This window comes from Engraulis encrasicolus, chromosome 16, assembly GCF_034702125.1.
Source record: "Engraulis encrasicolus isolate BLACKSEA-1 chromosome 16, IST_EnEncr_1.0, whole genome shotgun sequence".
Classification (NCBI taxonomy): Eukaryota; Metazoa; Chordata; class Actinopteri; order Clupeiformes; family Engraulidae; genus Engraulis; species Engraulis encrasicolus.
In genome coordinates this window covers 4,612,197-4,634,538 of record NC_085872.1, presented here as the reverse complement: position 1 = coordinate 4,634,538, position 22,342 = coordinate 4,612,197, and the positions used below count along the sequence as shown (strand labels likewise).

At 43.1% G+C, this 22,342-nt stretch overlaps 1 protein-coding gene across 3 annotated transcripts in view; it reads right to left on the bottom strand.

Annotated features, from left to right (window-relative positions):
• Positions 1-22,342, bottom strand: part of cntln (centlein, centrosomal protein) — a 90,600-nt gene that overhangs the window by 50,999 nt on the left and 17,259 nt on the right. For 2 of the 3 annotated variants that reach the window (XM_063218336.1, XM_063218335.1), the window contains exons 10-13: positions 18,947-19,147; positions 8,548-8,658; positions 3,782-3,903; positions 310-426 (exon numbers count right to left, since the gene is read on the bottom strand). In XM_063218336.1, coding sequence (XP_063074406.1) covers positions 310-426; positions 3,782-3,903; positions 8,548-8,658; positions 18,947-19,147 — 551 coding nt within the window. The remainder of the gene's footprint in view (positions 1-309; positions 427-3,781; positions 3,904-8,547; positions 8,659-18,946; positions 19,148-22,342) is intronic. The other variant, XM_063218337.1, reaches the window with a different exon arrangement.

Genomic DNA, 22,342 nt, shown 5'->3' with positions numbered 1-22,342 from the left:
GAGAGGCCTCAATGTGTGAATGTTGAGCCGCCAATTTTCCAAATGAGAGAGGCCTAATGACCATGCGCTGCTGCCCGCTGGCAGACTGAGTAATGAGACGGAGGGAGAGAGAGAGGACACTGGCAAGTTCACCAGGGCCAACCCAAAGTTTAACACTCTCAAACTGCAGGGGGGGGATGACACGCCTGTGTATGTGTCTGAGAGGGTGTGAGAGGGTTCTTTAAATGACATTATTTTGGACCAGTGCATTCTGGAAACACCTGAAGTAGCCAGCTGGAGAAGAAAAATGGAGGGGGAGGTCTGTCTTACATCTCAGCGAGGAGCTTCTTGTTTTGCCTCCTGAAGAAGGCAAGCTCATTCCACACACCATCGCTGTTCTCCTGACGTAGCTCCCAGGGCTCCGCTCGAACAGTCCTTGTCTGGCCTCTGCGCACACACACACACACATGCGGGACACACACACGCACGCGTGCGCACGCACACACACACAAAGTAAATAAATATAATAATACATAGATTACATATAACAAGAAGAAATGCAAACATATGGTCATACACAAAGCATCATCAAAAAAATACAACACTCCTCACATATCAGCATACATGTCAACCAACAAACAATAAAACCCACACTTTCCTGCACATCTGCATACATAAACACAGACACACACAAACAACAAATATATATATATAAATAAATAAAAAATACACACACAAAAAAATGAGACTGACTGCCGGTAGCCTTTAGCCAAATGCAAACTGGAAAAATGAGGCAGGCCACTCACACATTCCTTTTGAGTCTCTTGCATGTTTAGAAGTATTTAAATAAGTGGCCTTGACTTAATTTCACACACACACACACACACACACACACACACACACACACACACACGTGTACACACACACACACGTGTACACACACACACACGTGTACACACACACACACGTGTACACACACACACACACACACACACACACACACACACACACACACACACACACACACACACACACAAACACACACACACACACACACACACACACAAACACACACACAAGCCCAAGGCAGTGCCTGGGTGGCATGGGGCTGTGAGGTCCCAGTGTGCTGGAGAAAATCTAAATAATGGCAGAAACACAAACAAGGTCACCCTCACACCAAACCAGACTTATGAATACTTAATGGCACTTTTCTGGTGGTGGCACACCTACGCTAGGCGCTGACCCGCTTGGCTCCCCAAGGCCGTCTGCATCCAGCCCATCCATCAGCCTGCAGCCCTCCGCAGCGCAGCACTCGCTCGCCCACTAATTACCGCAAGCAGGGGCCGGCACCAACGACAAACACGAGGCACACCAACCATGCAAGAAATAAAAAATGAAAAAAAGAAACAAGTGCCTCTCCACTTTTCCAATTAGCTGCTACAGAGAGATGCGGAGAACGGAGCAGAACGGGATGGCCCTATTCCTTTGTGATGTGGTGGTGTCCGTTTCGCAGACGATGATACACAAGTCTAACACCACTTAAGCCCCACTGTTGAGGTGGAGACCACAGAGAGAGCCAGTAACACCCATCAAGGCCCACGGGCCCATTGGGAGATCATGGCCGCTTGAACTCCTTCAGTGGCATTTTCATATGTGATATGGGAGTGTTGGCGAGACAGAGAGCTTGCATTCAAGAAGTGAACAAAACTCTGACAGCGACTACAAACTCTTGATCAGGGGTCTTTGATTGCAAAAGTACTTCACTAGCAAAGCTGTCCAGATGCATTACCGAACGCAACAATAAATGGCTCGGATATCTTCTTCCAATGGAGCCATATATGATTCATGAAGTCCCTGAGAGCTCGTGCACCAGAGGAAACACCCCCACCACCCATCCCAGCACCTCCTGCAGCGAGCTGGACTTCGTTATGAGGCAGAGCAGGGTAAAAGTGCTAGAACTTTCCTGAAAGACGCCTACTAATTGCTTTGATTCGGGCGAATCTGTTTATGAACGCAACTTTGATCAGGGTGTAGATGTTTTAATAGCCTTTAATTTTATTTACCAATCCCACTGTCCCAGCCTTATTTAGGGAGAAAAAACATCTCGGTAAGTGCTATTTTGCCCAGTTCTCCCCACCTCCTCGCCGTCCTGCCTCCATCAGGTTGGGTTAGCGTGGAGGTGATCATGAATGATGTGGCGAGTTAGGCTGGGTGCAGCTCTGCACCAGGCAGCTGCGGCATGCTAATGACCAGTTAGCACACTGCTGCGCGCTAACACGTGGCTGCGGCCCCCTCTCTGCTGTCCACTCTCATTCCCACCAGCTGAATGAAACTCCCACAACCAACTGATGATTGATGCATGACCGCCGGAAATAACGAGATGCTTAAACTAGCAGGGTTAGCGTCAAAAGCTAATTAAATCAACTTGAAACACTAATATGTTTCACTTTTTCAAAGAATATGGAAATGTGTATCAAACACTCTGGACACTGTATACACACAAACTAGAGGAAATGGTTGATGAAAACGGATAGCTGATGAAAACTGTTTGAGTTCTGCAGCAATCACAAACAATTCTGTCCATGTGGCATGAAGAGACAAATGAACAGAACTGTCTGCAAGAGCGATGACACAAGAAAAGAAACACAAAAGTGCAGAGGGGAGGGAAGGAGGTTGTGCAGCCTAGTGTCAGCCCAGCATGGTGGCAGCCTGGGATCCTTAACAAGCCCAAAAAAGCAATGAGAGCCGACGTGTCTCCCCTCTGACTTGTTAGGACTGATTTCTCTGCGTTAAGCAGGGGTGATTCGAGTCATTCTCCATTGTCTCTCTCTCTTGACTGGCACGGGCCCCTTTGGGGGTCTTTGCCTCCTAAAGTTTCTGTTTGCCTTGACAAAAAAAGTCACAAACAAACACAGACAGAGGCTTTCTACATTTAACCCTCAAATAAATAGTAAAACAAGAATCAGTCTCTATGGTATCACAGAGTGTATTTGATGTGTTCTTGTGCAATAGGTAATCGATGGAAAATAAATAAAATAAATGAATGTTAAATGATTTTGCAGATTGAAAAAAAGTGTTTTAACATTGACAATATTCAGAATGATCAATTATGAAAGGCCTTGACAACACTGCAATAGAAAGGAAAATGTAAAACATATGTCTCATACATATCGCTTTGTTCACTGCTCATGTGCTCTTTCTATTTCACACCCTCTCACACATGCACACCCAGCTGAAGTGAATATATTCACACTCCTTTCACATGGGCTCACGTTGCACTGCTGTTTTCTTTAATTAACCCAGGGAGAGCACAGCTGACAAGGTCAACACTTGCATCCCATGTGGATACTTAACATACGCTTCCATTAGTTACATTTAAAAGGCTTGAGAGGTGAGGAGTGAGGGAACTAGGGTAATCTAAGTGACATTTTCTGCATCACCCCACCATCACAAGATCTCGGGATTTTCAAATAAACCAGACCTGGCAAGAGGCAACGGTTTCTGTTTGTTTTCCATAGGGTTCACGCCTGTTAAAAGCTCAGATCCACTGCTACCTTGACATTTCCTTTCAAATTAATATAAAACGTTAAACAAAAAAAGACAACGGGTTGGTTTAGAAGAGACCAGTGCCAGTGCCATGGAAGACTGCAAAAAGTGTTGATACTTTGGAGCATCTCAATGTCATTCAATTGTGCACCTTTGTTCACCTTTGGACTTAATGAAGTCCATCAATCACAGCAACTACAGTAAGCACACAGATGTTAGTCCTGGTGTTTGGAGGTGCTGGAGGTTGGCTACTTACTGTCCCTGCGTCGCCTCTGCTTCCTTCAGCTGCTCCCTGAGGGTCCTGTAGTTGGTCTGTATCAGACGCAGACGATCCTGACGCCTGTCATGGGCCTTCCGTAGTGCTTGGTTCTCCTCGGTCTATTGTTCACATTAACAACAACAAAAGACAAACTGATACTGATCAAAAATTCATAGGAAAGCTGCTTTCAGTATCTTCATGACAGAATATGGCATGACAAAATGAAAAACTGAAACCATTAAAACATACAGAAAGTTTCCAGTTATTTTTTTGTCATTGTTTGACATATATAAACTTCTAGAGTTGTTTTTCTTCCTACTTGAACTCTTTCAGAGCCACTTTAAAAACTTTAGTCCCAGTGAACGTTCTGTCTGCCTCCACCCCCCTCCCCGTGATGCGGGCCTCCATCCTGACCCGGGCACCTGGGACATAATCACAGGCCGTCGTGTCAGCAGGCGGCCAATGGGGAGAGCGTGACGAGCCCACGCCAGCCACGCGCCCCACAGCATGGGGGCACCCACTGAGTGAGGTTGCTCCCCCCAAATCGCCCACAAATGTTGGCCTTAGCCTGCCAGCCATTTTGAAAAAAACAGACGACGAAAGCACAAACGAGGGGAGGTGTGGGTTGCGGGGTGTAGGGGAAGAGGAGGAGTAGGAGAAAAGGCCAGAGATTACATGGGACTTTTCAGAGGTGAACATATAGATTTTCCTGACAAGAAAGGCCCCCTATTATTCTGACCTTAGCTGGCAGCGAGCAGTGAGGGAAACAAGGCGAGGGGCTGCTTTCTGCTTGAGTGGCCAGGGCCGGGAGACTTGTCGAGCGGCTTTTTGAAGGGAGGGAAGCTTGTTTACCGCTGCTATGACACGGCAGCCCTGCCGGGAGGGAAATGCAGGGCCCTGAACCCTGTTATTATTAACAAGGACAAAGAGAACAACGCCAGGCAGAGGCCAGCCGCCAATGTGACAAGTATGGATTTACTGCTCCAAGATTCACAAGAGAGGACACACACTAAAACCCTTCAACAACAAAACCGTGAAGGAAGAAAAAAAAATTAGAAAACACAAACCCGTGCACACACACGAAAACACACAACATACAACTGGTCTCTAATGAAGGAGGCTGAGTCCAGAGAGAGAGGAGGGAGAAGAGGAGAGACTGGTCAGCAGACAGATTGATCGGCTGCTTGTCTGTATCAGAGTGACAGGGTATTAGCCACATCATGGCATCTGCAGGGTTCGTCATGCGAAGGCTACATTTCTGGCTACAGTAGAGCATGCCAGGCACCCCCATACAATCAATAACCACCCTTACTAGTGCTGCACAGTTTTTAAGTGGGGACTCTTCACACAGCAAAAGTTTAAAAATAAACAAACAAATACATAAATGTGACATATTTAAAATGTGAAGCGACAAGACACAAAGTTACATTGCAAAGAGTTTTGTTTCAGTGGGTTTCACCAAACCAAAGCCCTTGACAAACTTTCCTCACCCACCAGACTTAACAAGGGGTGGAGGAAACCTGCAGAGAAATGTCTGTTTATTAGGCACGTATCTCATGACGGCATCTTTACCACTCACAGGCACTAAGAACAGAGTGATGGGCACACACCTTAGCTGCCAAACTTGTCAACAATGGGAGGGAGGGTGCTGATATCACAGACCTATATTAACAGTCTGTGGCTGATATTTTCATGAAGAAATGGAACAGTTTGAGGGAGTGTGAGGGACGTAGAGAACAGAGAGGGAGAGTGCTGGGAAATGAAGGTCAAAGGAGTGAAGCGCTGATGAGTTTAGAGAGAGCGAGCAGTTCCTGCAGACATGCTCTCAAGCATCTCTCCTGCTGCTTCAGTGCTTTCGCTGACGGTGGCGGTGTGTGCTTGGGGAGGTTGTGTTTGAGCTAGCGCATGCAAAGCAGTGTGTGTGCGTTGTAACACCCACCAACGTAATAACTTCCCACCAACGTAATAACCGTGTCAACGTAATAAAAAAAGTGTGCATTTCAGACGTAACAGCCTGGCCAACGGAATAATTTCCTGCCAACGTAATAATTCTTGCCTCCTGCCAACGTAATACACAGCTTCCTGCAAACGTAATAATTATTATGTTGGCAGAAAATTAAGTGTAACACCCAAAACGTAATAACTTCCCACCAACGTAATAACCCTGCCAACGTAATAGAAAAGTGTGCGTTTCAGACGTAATAGCCTGTATAATTATTACGCTGTCAGGAAATTATTGTCACACAATTATTGTATTGAAGGGCCCAAGACATTCCAGGATTTCTGTATTCATTAATGACATTCTCATCTCTTTTCTTACACATTTAACGGTACACAGAGTTTTGAGCAGTAATACAAATGTAAATGGGACACACCCCCACCTCCACTCATAATAATTATTACGTTGACAGGAAATGATTATGTTGGTAGAAGGTGTAACACTGTACACCCACCAACTTAATATCTTCACACACCAACGTAATAATCCTGCTAACGTCATAAAAAAGTGTGCATTTCAGATGTAATAGCCCAGCCAACATAATAATTTCCTGCCAACGTAATAATAAGTCTGAGAACTAATTTGTGATTCATAGATTCCTAAGAGATCTTTTGAAGAATCCTCCACAGAGGCATTCTGAAGCTTCTTTGAGGAACCTTTCCTTTTCAGAGTTACAGAGTTAGGCTTAGTGAGGAGCATGATTGCAGTGAAGACTTATTTATCTATCTACTTATTTTCTCTATTCTGTCTAGTTTCTTCACTTGTCTTCTCGCTTTTTTTTCTTGTTTCTGTCTCTCTTTTCTAAGTCACTTTTATTGTCATTTTTAACATTGATGTTTATCCATTTGTTAAGCGCTTTGAGCTGCATGCCTTGTATGATATTGTGCTATACAAATACAGTTATTATTATTATTAAGAGTATTTTCCACACTATTAAGACTTCGAAGTTCCTCAAAGAACTGCAAGGTGTCACTATGGAGAAAACTTACTGTTTTCAAACGAACCTATAAAGTTCATCAAAAGCAACTTCAAGAAGCCTAGAATTAGCCTAGAAGTATTTTGTCACCCACAGATTCGCCAGAGAGCATTTAGGGACTCCCCATAATGGACAGCTGAAGGCTCCTTGAGAGACCTGGCATTTCTACAATGCATTACGGTTGCTCTGACTGGAATGAAAAGGCCAGGCACATTAATGTAACACAGTGGCTGTAAACCTTTTTTTGAATAAACGCCCCCTGGACCTCATCATAAGCCTCTCAACGCCCCCCTCAGTTTCATAAAATAAAATAGACTACTGCAACTAAGCAGTACTAATAATTATTACGTTAGCAGGAAACTTTGTATTACGTTGGTAGGAGGCAAGAATTATTAGGCTAACAGGAACGTTGGCAGGGTTATTACGTTGGTGGGAAGTTATTACATTGGTGGGTGTTACAGTGCGTGTGTGTGTGTTTGTGTGTGTGCGCGCACATGTTTGGGTGAATGTGTGTGTGTGTGTGTGTGTGTGTGTGTGTGTGTGTGTGTGTGTGTGTGTGTGTGTGTGTGTATATATATGTGCGTGTGTGTGTGGGTGTGTGTGTGTGTGTGTATTGACAGATATGGAGATATATGGAGAAAGAGAGAGAGAGAGAGAGAGAGAGAGAGAGAGAGAGAGAGAGAGAGAGAGAGAGAGAGAGAGAGAGAGAGAGAGAGAGAGAGAGAGAGAGAGAGAGAGAGAGAGAAATAAAGAGAGAGAGATAGAAAGACAATAAATGTGCAAAAGTTAAGAAAGGTCACTTAGGGAGCACTGGTCAGCCAAACAACAGTTCCTTTGTGCCGGCTCAGGAGGGAGACCGTCACTGTCCTCTGGTCCTTCCGTCCGTCATCCTCAGCCCCCCATCTGCCATCCTCCTCACGCCACCAGCCCAGTAAACTCCACTTCACCCCCACAACATGGAGCCTCATACGCCATTAGCCTGGCATCTGGATCATACACCACCACATCCTGCACACACGCACAGTCAGGCGCGCACACACACACACACACACACACACACACACACACACACACACACACACACACACACACACACACACACACACAGCAGCTTGGCGTCCTACCGGGCCAAGGTGCCGTTAGGTGCGGCGTGGGAGTGGGTGAGTCTCCCGGAGACATTATCTCGGTCAGGCTGTAATTGCTGCTGGGGGGTAATAATTGAGTCATCAGGAGCGAGCGGAGAAGTAGAGGGCGTCTGGGCAGCACTTCAGCACCAGGGAGAAGAGGAGAGGAGGCAAGGGGGAGAGAGGACAGACGAGAGAGGAGGAAGGGAGGAGGTGGAGAGAGGAGGGGGGGGGGGAGAAGGAGATGCTCCGACTGCTTCCTGCTGTCCTCCCAGAGGTGCTGTGACATTCACACATGGGGGGAGAGATGAGTGGGGTCACAGTGATCACAGTGATCATGAGTTCTTTCTGCAGTGTGTATATTCACACACGCACGCACGCACACACACGTACACGCACAGGCACACACACATAGACAAAGACAGGCTTCTTGTGGAAAAGAACTGGCAAAGGCAGCAAAGAAGATACAGCAGCAAAATCAGGGTGACCTATATCGGTACTCCAATAAGGTTGAATGTGACCTCATATTTAATAAACATTGAAACAATTGCCGTGTGAGAGTATTATTAAATAAACACAATATAATATATGTTCAATACTTCGCTTTAGACTTTTCAGCCCTGAATGTGGCCCTGGTACAGTAGGTAGAGCAGGTCTTCCTCACCTTGAGAGCCAGTAGTTCCTGCAGCCTCTGGAGCTTGGCACCGGCCTCCTCCTCTGGCGCCTGGTTGCCACTCCCTGGGGAGAGGGATCTGGAGCGTCGCCCCTTGGCCTCCTGGGACAGAGGGAACATAGCACAACGCCACTCAGCACTAACCCACATAACCAGCGGAGGTCTTATCTAGACCTCCCTCCACCTCTCAAGGTGAACACACACAAGGCCCGCAGCTACGGACAAGCACAAGCACAAACGCATGCACGAACGCACACACGCACGATCGCACGCACGCAAACATGTCAGTGCACTTGCATACATGTATGCATGCAGTGAGAAAAAAAACAACAACAAACAGGATGCCAGAGAACTGAACAGCCGCTTGGTGCAATAGAAAAGCAGCTCTCCCCTGCATCCAACTAATGAGAGTGTTCATTTACATTTACATTGTTTCTTTGACAATAATGACGTCCCATTAGGGAAGACTAAAGGGCTTGCTGACTGCCGAACGAGGCCGTCCTTATTACCTGAGGTGTGCGTCTTGTGTGGTGGTGGTGGTGGTGGTGGTGGGGGGGGTTGCATCTCTAATTGCCCTGGCTGGGCTATGGGCTTCACAGGACAATAGGAGGGGTAGTGTGCAGGGGCAAGGGGGAAAAGGTAGGAAAGTCAGTGGCTCTCCCAGGTAGACTCAGGTAGCCAGCTGGGAAGCATCATCCCATCACCAGACGAACCATAGAGCTGGACATGGGCCAGGCAGAGAGGATGATGGGAGGGGGGGAACAGTTTCATGGTGACCAGGTGATTACTGTACGAGGTCAAACGGGAGAGATCTGATGCGCAACATCGCTCTGCGTGAGATGGGTATACACAAGGCACAGGTATATCAATAGCTGCGCGTGATTAAAGCATACGTGTAATTTCTCTTGGCAGCTACTACAAATAACATTTGGGGATGCTAATGACACACACACTGGCAGTGGTCTATGAACAATTTCACAATAAAAGTTTCCACATGTAACATGAGGCATCCATTAGGGTTGTTGAATTGTTCTCGCAAGCCATGGCAGAAATGACTACAGCTAAATTAATTGGTCTGCTTTGTGTTTACATGTCCACAGGAATGCACCCAACTGTCCAGTATATATGTATGTTATCATTTCATTCACTGAGTCATGCCATAGGAACAGAGGCACTGTGGCACCATGTCTATTACCTGTATATACACAGCATGTGCATTTGTTTTTTGTGTGTGTTTTTTATGTACAACAGTACAAACCCCAATTCCATTGAAATTGGAATGCAAGGTTAATTGTGAGTAATAACAAAATAAGCATCTTCAACACATTTGATTCTTGCATCATATGAAGAACAGTACAACAAAAACGTATCAGCCGTCAAAACCGACTAAAATTGTTGTTTTGGGGGACATTAATGAATATGAAAAAAGAATAAGGACAGGGGCAATAAACAGCAGCAAATGTTGAAGACTAAAAACAACGAAAAGTACAACACTTAACATTAAATTAAACCAGATGATAAAACAATGCTAATTCTCAAATGGTAGGTGTATTCATCATCAAGTTTCGTAATGTTTTCCTTTCTTTAGTGCTCACAGTGTGACATGTCTTGACCACAAGCCACCCATTTCATCACCTGGTTATCCTTACGATGGAGCTTAACTGTTAGAACATACAGTACAGTAGTAGAGAATGCAATTTGGCCTTATTATGTGGCAATAATTCAAGGCCTCCCTTCAAAATACAATGCCTGAGTGTCTTTTTATGCTGTTTAAAACCCATATACATCATTCAGCACAATCTTCAATTCTACAGATGAGTGAGAAGAGCTTAACCAGTGCACTACTGCACCCCCATGCCATCATAGATGCTGACTTTTGAACTGAGCACTAAAACTAGTTAGATGGTTCATTTTCACTGTAGCACAGGATGTGCAAGACTCTATTACGTTAAAAAAAGAAGGGAATGTTTTGCCTTCTGTAACCAAAGGGCAGTTTTCCATGTCCTCTGGGTTTATTTCAAGTGAGCTCGGGTGCATAGAAAAATGATAAACCTCTGCATCATTTGTTCACATGAAACATTCGTAATACGGTCATGTTTTGATAGCTTTAATCATGGTAATTCAAAGGGAACTCAATACTTAATGTAATAGCTATGGTAACTATTCCCTCTACATTTTTTATATCCGAGTGACTCAGCCACTCAAATGGTTTTATACCTGGAAATGTATGCTGTCAGTCAATATAATTAATTTAGAAATACTCTTCTTTGTGTTATTTTAGCTTATTCTGATATTGCATTTCACTGGTCCTGTCCCACATTCTTTGAGACAGTTATCAAACTTGAAATGAGCATATATGTCCCCCAGAATAATATTTTTCTCGGCTGCAATAGTTAATATGTCTTTTCACTATTCTCCATCTAATGAATGTATTGAATGGTTTCAAATGATAGTGTGTCCCAACTTCTTCGGAGTTTCAGTTTCATTGTGTGGTCATATTTTAATTTTATTTTAAGATGAGAAAAAAAAAATCTAAAGGAACACTCTCTCTTGATGCACAAATGCATTATCAATAGGTGAGTAAAGACTCTTGACTGCCCCCTCTGTCTGTGGGATGAAAATCTCACTTGCAAAGTATTGTGAGCCAATGAAAAGAAGGATTACCTCAAGTTATGAGCCATAAGAAAATCTGACTACATTTCATGGTCACGTTCTTATTGACTGCGGACACGCTGGGGTGGAGAAGGGTCAAAGGGTGAGGGGATGGAGGACATTTTCAGGCATGCACCTACAGAGGCAGCTCGACTGCACGACAACCGCTTAGTCAGCCTTTGAACTGTTCTGATTAACGTTCACATATGTACACTACAACTCAAAAGTTTGGGGTCACCACACTTTCCCCCATACAATACTTTTTTCTGACAATTTAGCTTATTCCATTTCAATTTCAGCTCGAATCTAAAATCAGTTTATTGTGCCATTGTTCTCTGCATACAACAAATAAGCAACTTGATATTGGAAAAAAGTATCTGTGGAATGAATTCATAGACAATACATTACAATGAACCACAATAAAATTAGGGGGACCTCAAACTTTTGAACGGTTGTTCATATCATGTAGGCTGATTGAAAATATGAGTCTAATCTGGCTATCACATAAAGCCATATCACATAAATGTCACATTGTGACATCAGGCAGTATTTTATTTCATGAAACATTTCAGTGTTGTAATGACCTTTTCAATAATAACTGAGTGGGCATTATAATTTCTGTATAACTTGGGTGTCAATCAGTAGCCTTTATAAAGAGTCAGAGTTTAAAAGGCTATTTATCAAAACGACATCAGTAGATTTACGGCATGATGGTTATTATGGAAGTGGCATAATGCCAAAAGCATGGGTAGGGACATGTGTGTGCATTCATTTAAATCTGGTGAGTGGACATCGATATAAAACGTGTTAACACTCGTACGGCAAACATAAGAAATATGGAACCCTGACGGTGGTTTTATGGGGTCATATTTGAGTCAACTCAACATAAATCCATAGGCACAAATCAGTTGCACTGTGGGTATGAATAATGGGCTCATACTTAAGCAACTGCTCTGACAGTGCACTGATACAAGCTGACAGTATGGTGGGCCACTCATATAGGTACTAGAATAATCCTTTTGCATTTTGTAAACTTCAGCGATACATTTCAGTGTTCTCTTCAGGGGGTTAAATTAACAATGGGCATTCTGGCATGCATTTTCTTAGCAACCTACATTTGACAACGGAGAACATAGCATCCTGTTTTTTTTTACTAGATTATTAAACTGTGTATGTGTCCAGAGACAGGCTTTCCTGATGATTGAAGGCTATGGGAAACTCTGGTCTCACAGTAGGAAACAGGGTGAAATGGTAAGGAAGACTCATGATGCCCATCTAGCCCTGTCTGAGGCCTGCAGCCATACGGTATGATACCCCCACGTACCAGGCCGGCAGTCACAGAAACTGGTGAGGAATTAACAGACAACAGACTACAGACCACAAAGCCCAACGCTAACTAGTCAGCAAGCACATGGAAGACAAAGGACTCTCAAGTTATACACAAAGCATCGTAATGAAGAGCATGACTCAATATGAATGCACACATACAAATGCCTCCATATGCACAAACACATACTCATGTACAGTATATGAGACAATGGTTAAAAGGGGGTCAGAGAGGTAGGCAGCGGGCCAGAAATCCTATCTTGCAGGTTCGTTGGAGTGATCAGGTGGCAACTTGGTTTTTGCTGATATAAGTACTTGATAGTACATAAATCAATATTCTAGGTGTTGCCACCGTCAAAAGTTGCACATTGATTTAAAAAACAAAGGTTGAAATAGCGACATTAGGTAATGTGGGAATTTAATTAAAATTGGCCATTCAACAGGAAATGTGTCACCAACTCCTTTTGGAGTGCTTCACAAGTGTGAAACTTCACAGATTACTGTGTATTATGCCTACCAACATTTCTCTGTGTGTGTAATGGCAGATAGGCATAGCGCCACCATGTGGTAGGTGAATGAACTGCTTGAAATCACTGCAGCTACTGTGCATTTCATATTATGAAAAAAAGGATGAAGTTAATGTATATATTCTATTAAACATACTTTGTGAAAAGTTTTTTGATGTTGTAAAATAAGAAGATGGCATGGCAACAAAGTACCACAGGTTAACAATTAATTTGAACTCAACATACATTGCTTGACATTACTGATAATTAGCCCTCTACTGCACACAATATGGCTATGCATGATTTTTTTAGTTCATTTTGAGACATTTTATTGATAAAATATATATATATTTTTTTGGATTATTTATCCTGTAGGCCCAATATTCTTAATTTTATTCAGTTTAAAATTGAACAAAACACGCAATTACCTCACGTAAAACAGAGGTGCACAGTGATGGAATGATCATTACTAGGTTTGTGTGTGTGTGCCCTAAATGTCATGTTAATGAGACTGGCTGCTTGGTGTGGTGGTCATATTGCACATTTGGCACCCCGAGGGCCTGTGTTTGAAGCTGGACAAGCAAAGTTATCCCCATTTGCTGGTGTCAAAAGTGGGATTGCTTTTAGATACGCCATTGGAGACACCTCCACTGCATGTGAGCCATAATTCCGTGCAAGTGACTACAAGGATAGGCCTAATCTGTAGGACTCAGGCAGGGCTGGCCCGAGGCATAAGCAAACTATTCAATGGCTTAGGGCCCTGCCACCAGCCCACCCTGGGCAGCAAAGTTCCAGGAAGAAATGAACTCTATACTACAGTATATCACGAAAGTGAATACACCCCTCACAGTTTTGCAGATTTTTGAGTATATCTTTTCATAGGAAAGCATTACAGAAATGTAACTTTGACACAATGATTAGTTACCTTTTAACAACATATTTAACCGCTTAAATTTCTTGTTCACTCAGAAAAAAACAAAATACAGCCATTCATGTTTGAACATGTACTCACAAAAGTGAGTACACCCCAGATTAAAATCCAGTAGAGAAGGGGCTATGTTGGCTCGAATCGTCTCGAAATGAAACGAAATGAAAAGGGATGACAAGGGAGGTCATCAGTGTGCGTTTCAACCTTTCTTTGCATTGAACTTTTAAATTTTGAGTCTGCATCTGGCTTAAATAGATTGGTGTGAGATTTGAATGAAATCCTATGGAGAATATCATGATCTGCTTCAGTAGTCACAGTGCATGTTGACATGCATGTTTCTTTTAGGTGTATTTCAGATTGCCAATATTGACAGCATTCATGCATCCCCAAACCATGTCAGTCCCACTACCATGCTTGGCTTATGAGAGGATACACCTTTTTTTGTAAAACTCACTTGTTTACCACCACACATGCTTGACACCATCTAAAGCAAATTTGTTTATCTTGGTCTCTTCAGATCACACGACATGGTTCCAGTGATCCATATCCTTGGTCTGTTCATCTCTCTTGAGACCAAGATAAACAAATTTGCTTTAGATGGACAAAAGTTAGTGTGCTTTGACTTTATCAATGACTCTGATTCTTTAGGTAGGCTCCTACCCAGTACCACTATTGAAGTACCCAGGTGGTCTGAGTTTGAAGCTGGATACGGCAATTCTCCCCCATATTTAGAAGAATAATAAGCAGTAGTTAATACTATATTTCCCCTCCTCTACCACAACTCCCTCTCTTCTACATTTAGATGTAGAACTTCAGATGAAATTTCTCTAGCATGCAGATCCTGATGCGCTCATCCATAAAGCATTATTAAATTCATTTTGTTTGTCAAAATGTGTATAAATTATAAGATATCAGATATGTATAAGATATTTCCAATTTACTTTCAGAACATTTAGTTTTTGTCTTTACTGGATAAAATATGTGATGATGTGGTTACACAACCACACACTAACAAAACAATAATAACAAAGTCACCCAAAAAAGTACCCCTTTATCGAACAACGTTGCATTGAGGCAACGCAAAGACAAACAATCACAAAGGGAAACCCTTTTTAAAACCTGATAAGAGTCTTCTATACAGCCTTGTGCACATAAAAGTATTTTTTATTTCATGATTTTATCATGTTTAGTTACACTAATAATGCGAAATATCTTGTGTCCTTCGCACCCCAAGAGGAAGTCCCTCCTTCAAATACTACAACATAGTGTCATCCAAACCACTCTAAATTGTTCTTTCATGTCTTTTCTAACATTCTGATTGGTTTTGATAATGTAAAGAGACACACACTGGACATGAGGCTTTAAAAAACATTGGGTTGCCAGAGGGCAATGTAGTGCAGTAGAGGGTTAGAAGATTATAGCTTGTCATAACTATGAGCACAAAACAAGTGATCACCACGTCAGTTATTGCATGTTGTCTTTACGTGACCCTTTGACACAAGAATGATAGATACAAGGTGGAATATCCAGTAATAGTGCGCCAACTATGGGTCAAAGGTCAATTTTGGTATCAATAGGCCTGCATACTGTCAATTGTATCAATATGTCATCATTATTCCATGCAGAGCCCATTTTACCAATAATCTTATAGCCGTGGTCTTTTTATTATAATGATTATTTATAATTATTCAATTGAGAAAATAGTAATTCAGATCTCTGCAGCAGTACAAGGGGCAACAGCAACTACTGTACGTCTACTACTGTGTCGGAACTCAAAGAAACTATCAGGATTATACAAAAAACTTGGAAGTCACTTCTCTCAGTTGCACAGTTTGATCAGTTGAGTTATTTTTTCCTTTGTAGGGGAGTAGTACAATAGTTCTAACTAAGAATGTGTGGATGCGTGCGTGAAATGTTTGAATATGAATATAGGGTTTGTGACTCTAATGTGTGCATCCATATGCTAGATTACAAGGCATGAAACACATTGCAAACTTTCACGTAGCAGTTAATAAAGTTCATAATTAATACTGGCAAGGGATATGAAAGTTTCAAAGAGGGCATGGCGTTCCAAATGTTCAATGGCGCCCACATAGGGAGCCATGATGACGGGCACAGAATATCCTGCATCACAGTCATATTTTAGTATTTTCTTCCATCTTGAGTCTAGATTGTAATGTATATGCAATGCATGTTGTTCTATAATTCAACCAATCAACTGTCATGTTTGGAGAAAAACATGGCTTGAAGTAAAGAAATGGTCCAAAACTTCATGGAAAATGTTGTTACAAAGCGATCAGTAAAATGTTATTACTGAACAGGAAGGAAAACTCTAAAACTCTGTTTCTACCCATAAATAAGCAAAAATTAATATAGCGCCCCTTGTGGTGGCCAAATGTGCAGGCTGACGCCGTGGCAACAGGCAGATTTGGATTCAGCACCCCCAAATTGATCAAGAAAATGTTTTGAAGTTGCCACTAAACGGTCACAACGAAACTCATTTTCTAGATGAGCTATGATTCTTGGCCCACTGCCTAAGGGGTCAGGGACCAGTCAATAGATGCACATAGGATGACAATGGCCCCTCGTGAGTATGTGTGGCCAGGCTCCGAAGGCAGCTTAAGGAGCACCAGTCCGTTTCAGAGTGCATATAGATGTACGCATGACCACATCCACCTTAGACAAGTGTGAGGCAACAGAGAGGGGGCAAGAGTGGCTGACACTTCACAAGTAATGCCACAAACCAAGCTGTGGTCTAAAAGAGAGGCTTGAAAGAGACCATCCGAAATTCTGTATTTCGGTACAGTACACCTAAAATAACCATCATCAAAATAATCTTGTGGTGAAACCCTACATTTCAAATGTGATGGATTTGGAAAAAAGGCAGCAAATTCTAGCAAGCAACATGTGTTATGGACACAGAACTGTGATGTAGACCATGTAGACCAATTAGCACATTCCCGTGCCATTAAAATTACGTCTTTACTCCTATGCGTTGACTCCCAAATGGTAAAAATAAATTTGTACGTTTTCTTTTAAAATTTCGAATCTAGACATTCTAATGCATCTTCTGTGTGATTTATGTAACTCTGTGATGAACAGAACTGACATAGATCATGAAAACAACTACAAAGTCAACTCACAATTTGGAAACTTCATCTGGGCATTTATCACAACGCAGTATTTGAGTGTTATTACAGCGACGTATCAAATCATGCACTTCCTGATCACACCACATCAAGTCTTGTGGGGTAGCATAATCAAAAGAAGTTGTCTTGGCACTGTTTGGCTACTGGTGAACATATGGAAGGACATGGGAGTTTTGCTATCTTCAGTTTTCAAAAGTTAAGCGTGACAATGGAAGCTTGGAGCCAAAAATAGCACAGCATGCGGTAGCAGCAGCAGTCGGCAGCTTTTGGTGAGTGCGTCTACTTTTTTTCTACACAGAAGGACCAATGGCCATTAGTAGCTAACACTTCAGAAGATATGGCGGTAACTATTAGTACTGATCCAGGTGTCTTTTCATTCAAATAGTTTACTTGGAAGCGACTGGACTTGGGGTGTGAAAGTACATGTAGTAGAGCCTCCATTTGAACTCTGAAAAGCAAACGGCACATATGAAAACAAAAAATGCTTCCGACAGACTTGATTGCTATTTAATTACTTAGAATGATCACTTCAGTTATGATCATTTAGTTCTGGGCTTTGAGATCAAATCAAACTTATTCAAATCCAACTCTGAAACCATGTGCTTCCCCATCGAGAAGCTGTCCTTTTGTCACTTCAAATATAGATTGGGCCTTAAGTTAGTCCTCTTACTGCATTTATCACTGACTTTTTGTTCCCTGGGAGCCATCATCTGGGGTAAATGAAGAATAGCAACAAATGCTCTTCACAGTACACAAGCGAAAACACAATTGAGTGCTCCCACATGGGCCATGAAGCCGTTTGTTCATACACACCCCGAGGCATGGTTTGTCTACAGTGCCAAAATCTGTTCGGAAACCCTTTTAGCCCATTTGTCTCTGAGCAGGAACACTCCTATGTCAATGTGTCACTGTATACCCAACCACCTGTAGACAAGGAGAGCCACATGCTGGGTGGCCACGATGAAGGAGAACTAGAACCTTCATCCTCCAAGAAATCACTTCCCTGGCAACATGCAGAGATGTCTTAAACAAGTAAGGTAAAAGAGGAGAAGGCGATCTGCCCGTGTACGAGGAGAGGGCGGGGTCCCTTGTGGCCATGGCAACCCGTCTCATCAAATAAAGGTCAGTGGTTAAGGGAGGGCACAGCAGATTTGACTAATGGAGCTTGTGCATCTTCAAAGTGCCTGAGTGTCAGGTTGGCACACTCGAAACGACATCAAAGGCAGCTCATGGCCTGTAAAGGACCTTGTGCCCCAAGCAATGTTTAGACAAACATCGCCCTGATTAAATATATATACAACCAATGCAAAATGCACATAGAGACTGCACACTCACACTGTGCATGCACGCACACAGACACATATACACCCGCACACCCACTCTCTCACACACGCACGCGCGCGCGCACACACCCTTCTCAAGTCCAACTCTAATTATCTCTGCTCAACAAACAGAGATCATGCTGGACTGCACAGACTGTCTGTCGTGGATACATTAAAATGGCGCGTCTGTTATGAACACACTGATAGGGAGATTTCAAGCCATTTAAGCCCCAGGCATGCGTGAAAACCTTCATGGCAGGCTTGCCTGGCCACAGCAGGAGGTGGGAGAGGACACTTCAGCTCCATCACATGATTCGTGTGCCTCCTCTCTCTGTCTCATTTTTTTCCCCCATCTCGTTTTGTCTCAGACAAAAAAGGGGAAAAAAAGACAGACAGACTTTCCTCATGTCCTGAGCAATACCCCTTTCCCTCTACTTATGCTTTACAGTGACCACTGAAGTGTTTTGAACATTTGAGACTCAGACACATCCCGTTGTGTTAGCATACCTGGGTTCCCCGTGACTGTCGGCTCCTGGGTTGAGGGTGTTGGATATGGCTGAGGCCCCCTGCTGGTTCACCTGGCTGGGGCTGAGAGGCTGCAGTCTGGCCCGGGAGCTGCGGAGGCCCATCGGGGAGGTCCTGCTCTCCCTCTCCCTCTCCCTCTCCCTCTCCCTCAGCCTCATCTCCCCTCTGCTCCTGCTGCAGCTGCTGCACACACGAACACCCATGCAGGACTTCAGACACACAGCTCATGCATTTACTCTTCACAGAGAATAGCAGCAATCTAAAAACAATATTACCTAATAAATAAATACTGTATGGCGATAATAAAACAAATTTACATCTATATCAGTCAAAACGGCAAAAGGAGTTGCAAAACACAGAATTTTTTTTAAGTAGGCAACTGGATTTACAGTACAAGCGTGACAAACCTTAAAGTGATAATTATATTACATCATCTAAGTAATTACAAGTAGGAAAACATTTGATCACTTACAAACACACACAATTTGGGCAGCTCTCTACTACGCATCTCTCATTATGCTTTTATATTAGTAGTATTAAGATTTATCTTAATGAGCAGTCCATCAGCAGTATGCCTTATTCTCCTGTCACTCACATTCAAGATACGGTAAGTGGAGTCTATACTTTTTTTTAAAGAAATGTGCTATACTAAATGCAGCTAACGACTAGTGTACATGTACATTAAGGCCTTTTATACAGTCACAGTTACACAGTATTGGGTCTCTTACTCAGTGAACCAAAGATGGTTGCCAGTGCCATATTGCAGCCCCGGGGAGAGTGGGGATAAGGCGCAGCTGCACATGACCCAGCTCATAACAGCCCATCATTGCCTACCTATTTATCAAGTCACAGTATAGGCAGTATTCAAGAAGCGTGACTGATATTTTTAGAAATTTGTACTTGCACAAATATTTCTGAATGTGACCCTACGATCAATGTAGGTCACAGCATGCAACCCTGCAGAGGCAAAGTCACCTGACCCCTTCAGCTGATCAAGGAGACACAAGGGCAGTGTTCTAAAATCTAACACTGTTTACATAATCTCTTCCCAACTCCTTCCCTTGCATATCATTTCTTTAACTAATGCAAGGCTGGGTGGTGGCATGTAATTACAGTAGACTGACAAGCATGTCTTGACACCTGCATTTTGTGTTGTTTTCTCTGAGAATGGCATAATGAAAGAAACAACACCACTGTCATCACCTAGACTCCTGATTGCATTATCAAAACTACAGACCGGCTTGGCATCTGGGTGTGACCTTGTTAACTGCCAGGGTAATTAAGTTTAACCAATTGGGAGAAGGGATGATAAATTATTAGCGTGAAGATTTTGTTCACATTTTATTAAATTGGCCTGTCAGAGGGGTCGGCCAAATTATCAGGGGCCTCGTTTATTGGAGGCCGGCCATATTGCCGCATCTGTTACAATTATTTATAATTTCAAGCAGTCGAAAACCAACTGAGTTCGGCATCAGCCACGTAAAGCAATTTACAAATGATCTGATGAGGGAGTACTTCAGCTTCCCCAATCATTTCCAGCCAGGAGAGGAGAAAGGGAGCAAAACAGTGAGGGAGGAGAGGAAGAGAGAGAATGAAAGAGCCAGAGAAAGAGAGGGATGGGAGGAATGGAGGAGGGGGAGTGAAGGAGGGAGAGAAAGAGCTGTGCGCTGTAATTACCGAACGCGATTAGGTTCTTTGGGGAGGTTCTCTGGCGCGCGTGGTCCTGCTGTAGAAGCGAGGGGAACATATGGAGGGGGCTTGTGATTGCGCTCCCTGACGCTCGTGACCCGTCTGCCGGCGGGCCCCACCAGCTGCATGCCAATGAGCGCGAGCCGAGCGGAGCCGAGCGCGGGGCAGACTAATGCTCGACACATGCACCATTTATGCCACAAAACAAATCTGATCACTGTTAATTATGGAGCCGCTATAATCAGGCACCTCACATCTGTGTAACGCCAGTAGACTGGGGGTAGAGGTGGAGGACCCGGGACAGGGGTGAGAGCTAAGGCTGGTTAACAAGGTGCTTGGGTGGGTACGGAGACGTGTAAAGGTGCCACTCTGTGCCAACATATGGGGTACAACATCACAAACATGCGATCTGGGTGCAAATGTGCCAGGATCCATACATTTGATTTGAAAGGGGGGAAAAAAGTCAATACGCTTGCAAGATATACATGTGTTGCTGAATGTGTTGTCTATTAAAATGCATGAATGTCAGTACATGTATGCATAAATTATGCACGTGTGTATAATTCAAAAGCACATGTATGTTTTAAACAGCGTGTGGTGTGCACTGGGGTAGGACGCACATCTGTGTTGTGTGTTTGTGTATCTGACAGAGGGAGGTGGGGAGAGGGGTGTGGGGTGTGGGGGGGGGTGAGCGGAGGTTGGCGGCTTGGGCCTGCAGTGCGAGTGCCTCAACAGAGCAGAGGGACAATCTGTGTGTGAGTGTGTGCGTGTGTGGCTGACCTGTGGGCCTTTAGCACATGGCTGAGCTTCATTAATGAGCTTCAGTACACAGCGCTCTGATCTAATGAGACCACTTGAGCTATTAGAAAAATAACACTGGAGCCCCTATCATTACCGTCTAAAGGATTAGAGGTAGAGAGAGCCGCTGTCTGAAGGTACAGCTCCCTCCTGCTAACCGAATTATGACAGAAAAAAAGGGGGGGCGGTGTTAGAGAGGGGAATAGGATGCGAGATTACATGGAAATTACATACATTATTGCACAAACTCAAAATGAATGCAGGTCCACTGATGAGATTTAGAGCTAAGAGCAAAGCAGAATTAAAATGTCTTGGCTTCAATACTTTGTGAGTTTAGTGAAGTGGAACAAATAACACTGTCAAGTAAGTCAGCGAGTAGAGGTACAATAACACATGGGACTCAACAAGCAAACCACACACATATCAAAATGAAATTACATAAAAAAAATAAATTAAAAAAAATCTATATACAAATCTATATACTGTAAGTGTTACGTTAAATCAAAGGATTTTTTTTCTTTTATTTACACGATTTTACCTGCCAACAAGGTTATGTTGTTTTAGTTGGTTCATTTGTTTGTTATTGCTCAAAAAGTTATGCATGGATATTTATACACTTTGAATTCGAATTTGGATAACTCTGATCTTATCAGAACTTAAAGGGGAAAAAAACTTGTAATATCTTTTTTTCCAAAGGTGAAACTCCTCCTAAGCCTTTCTGCCACATCACACCAACTCAGTTGACGTGTTTAATTTGTTAAACTCCACATCTAACTTTTCAGATTTCAGAAAATTATGAATATCATTTATGGGCAATTTAATTTATGGTAATGAAACATTTAAAGGAATAACCTGCATAATATCCACAAAATATTGACTGTGGCGAGTGGT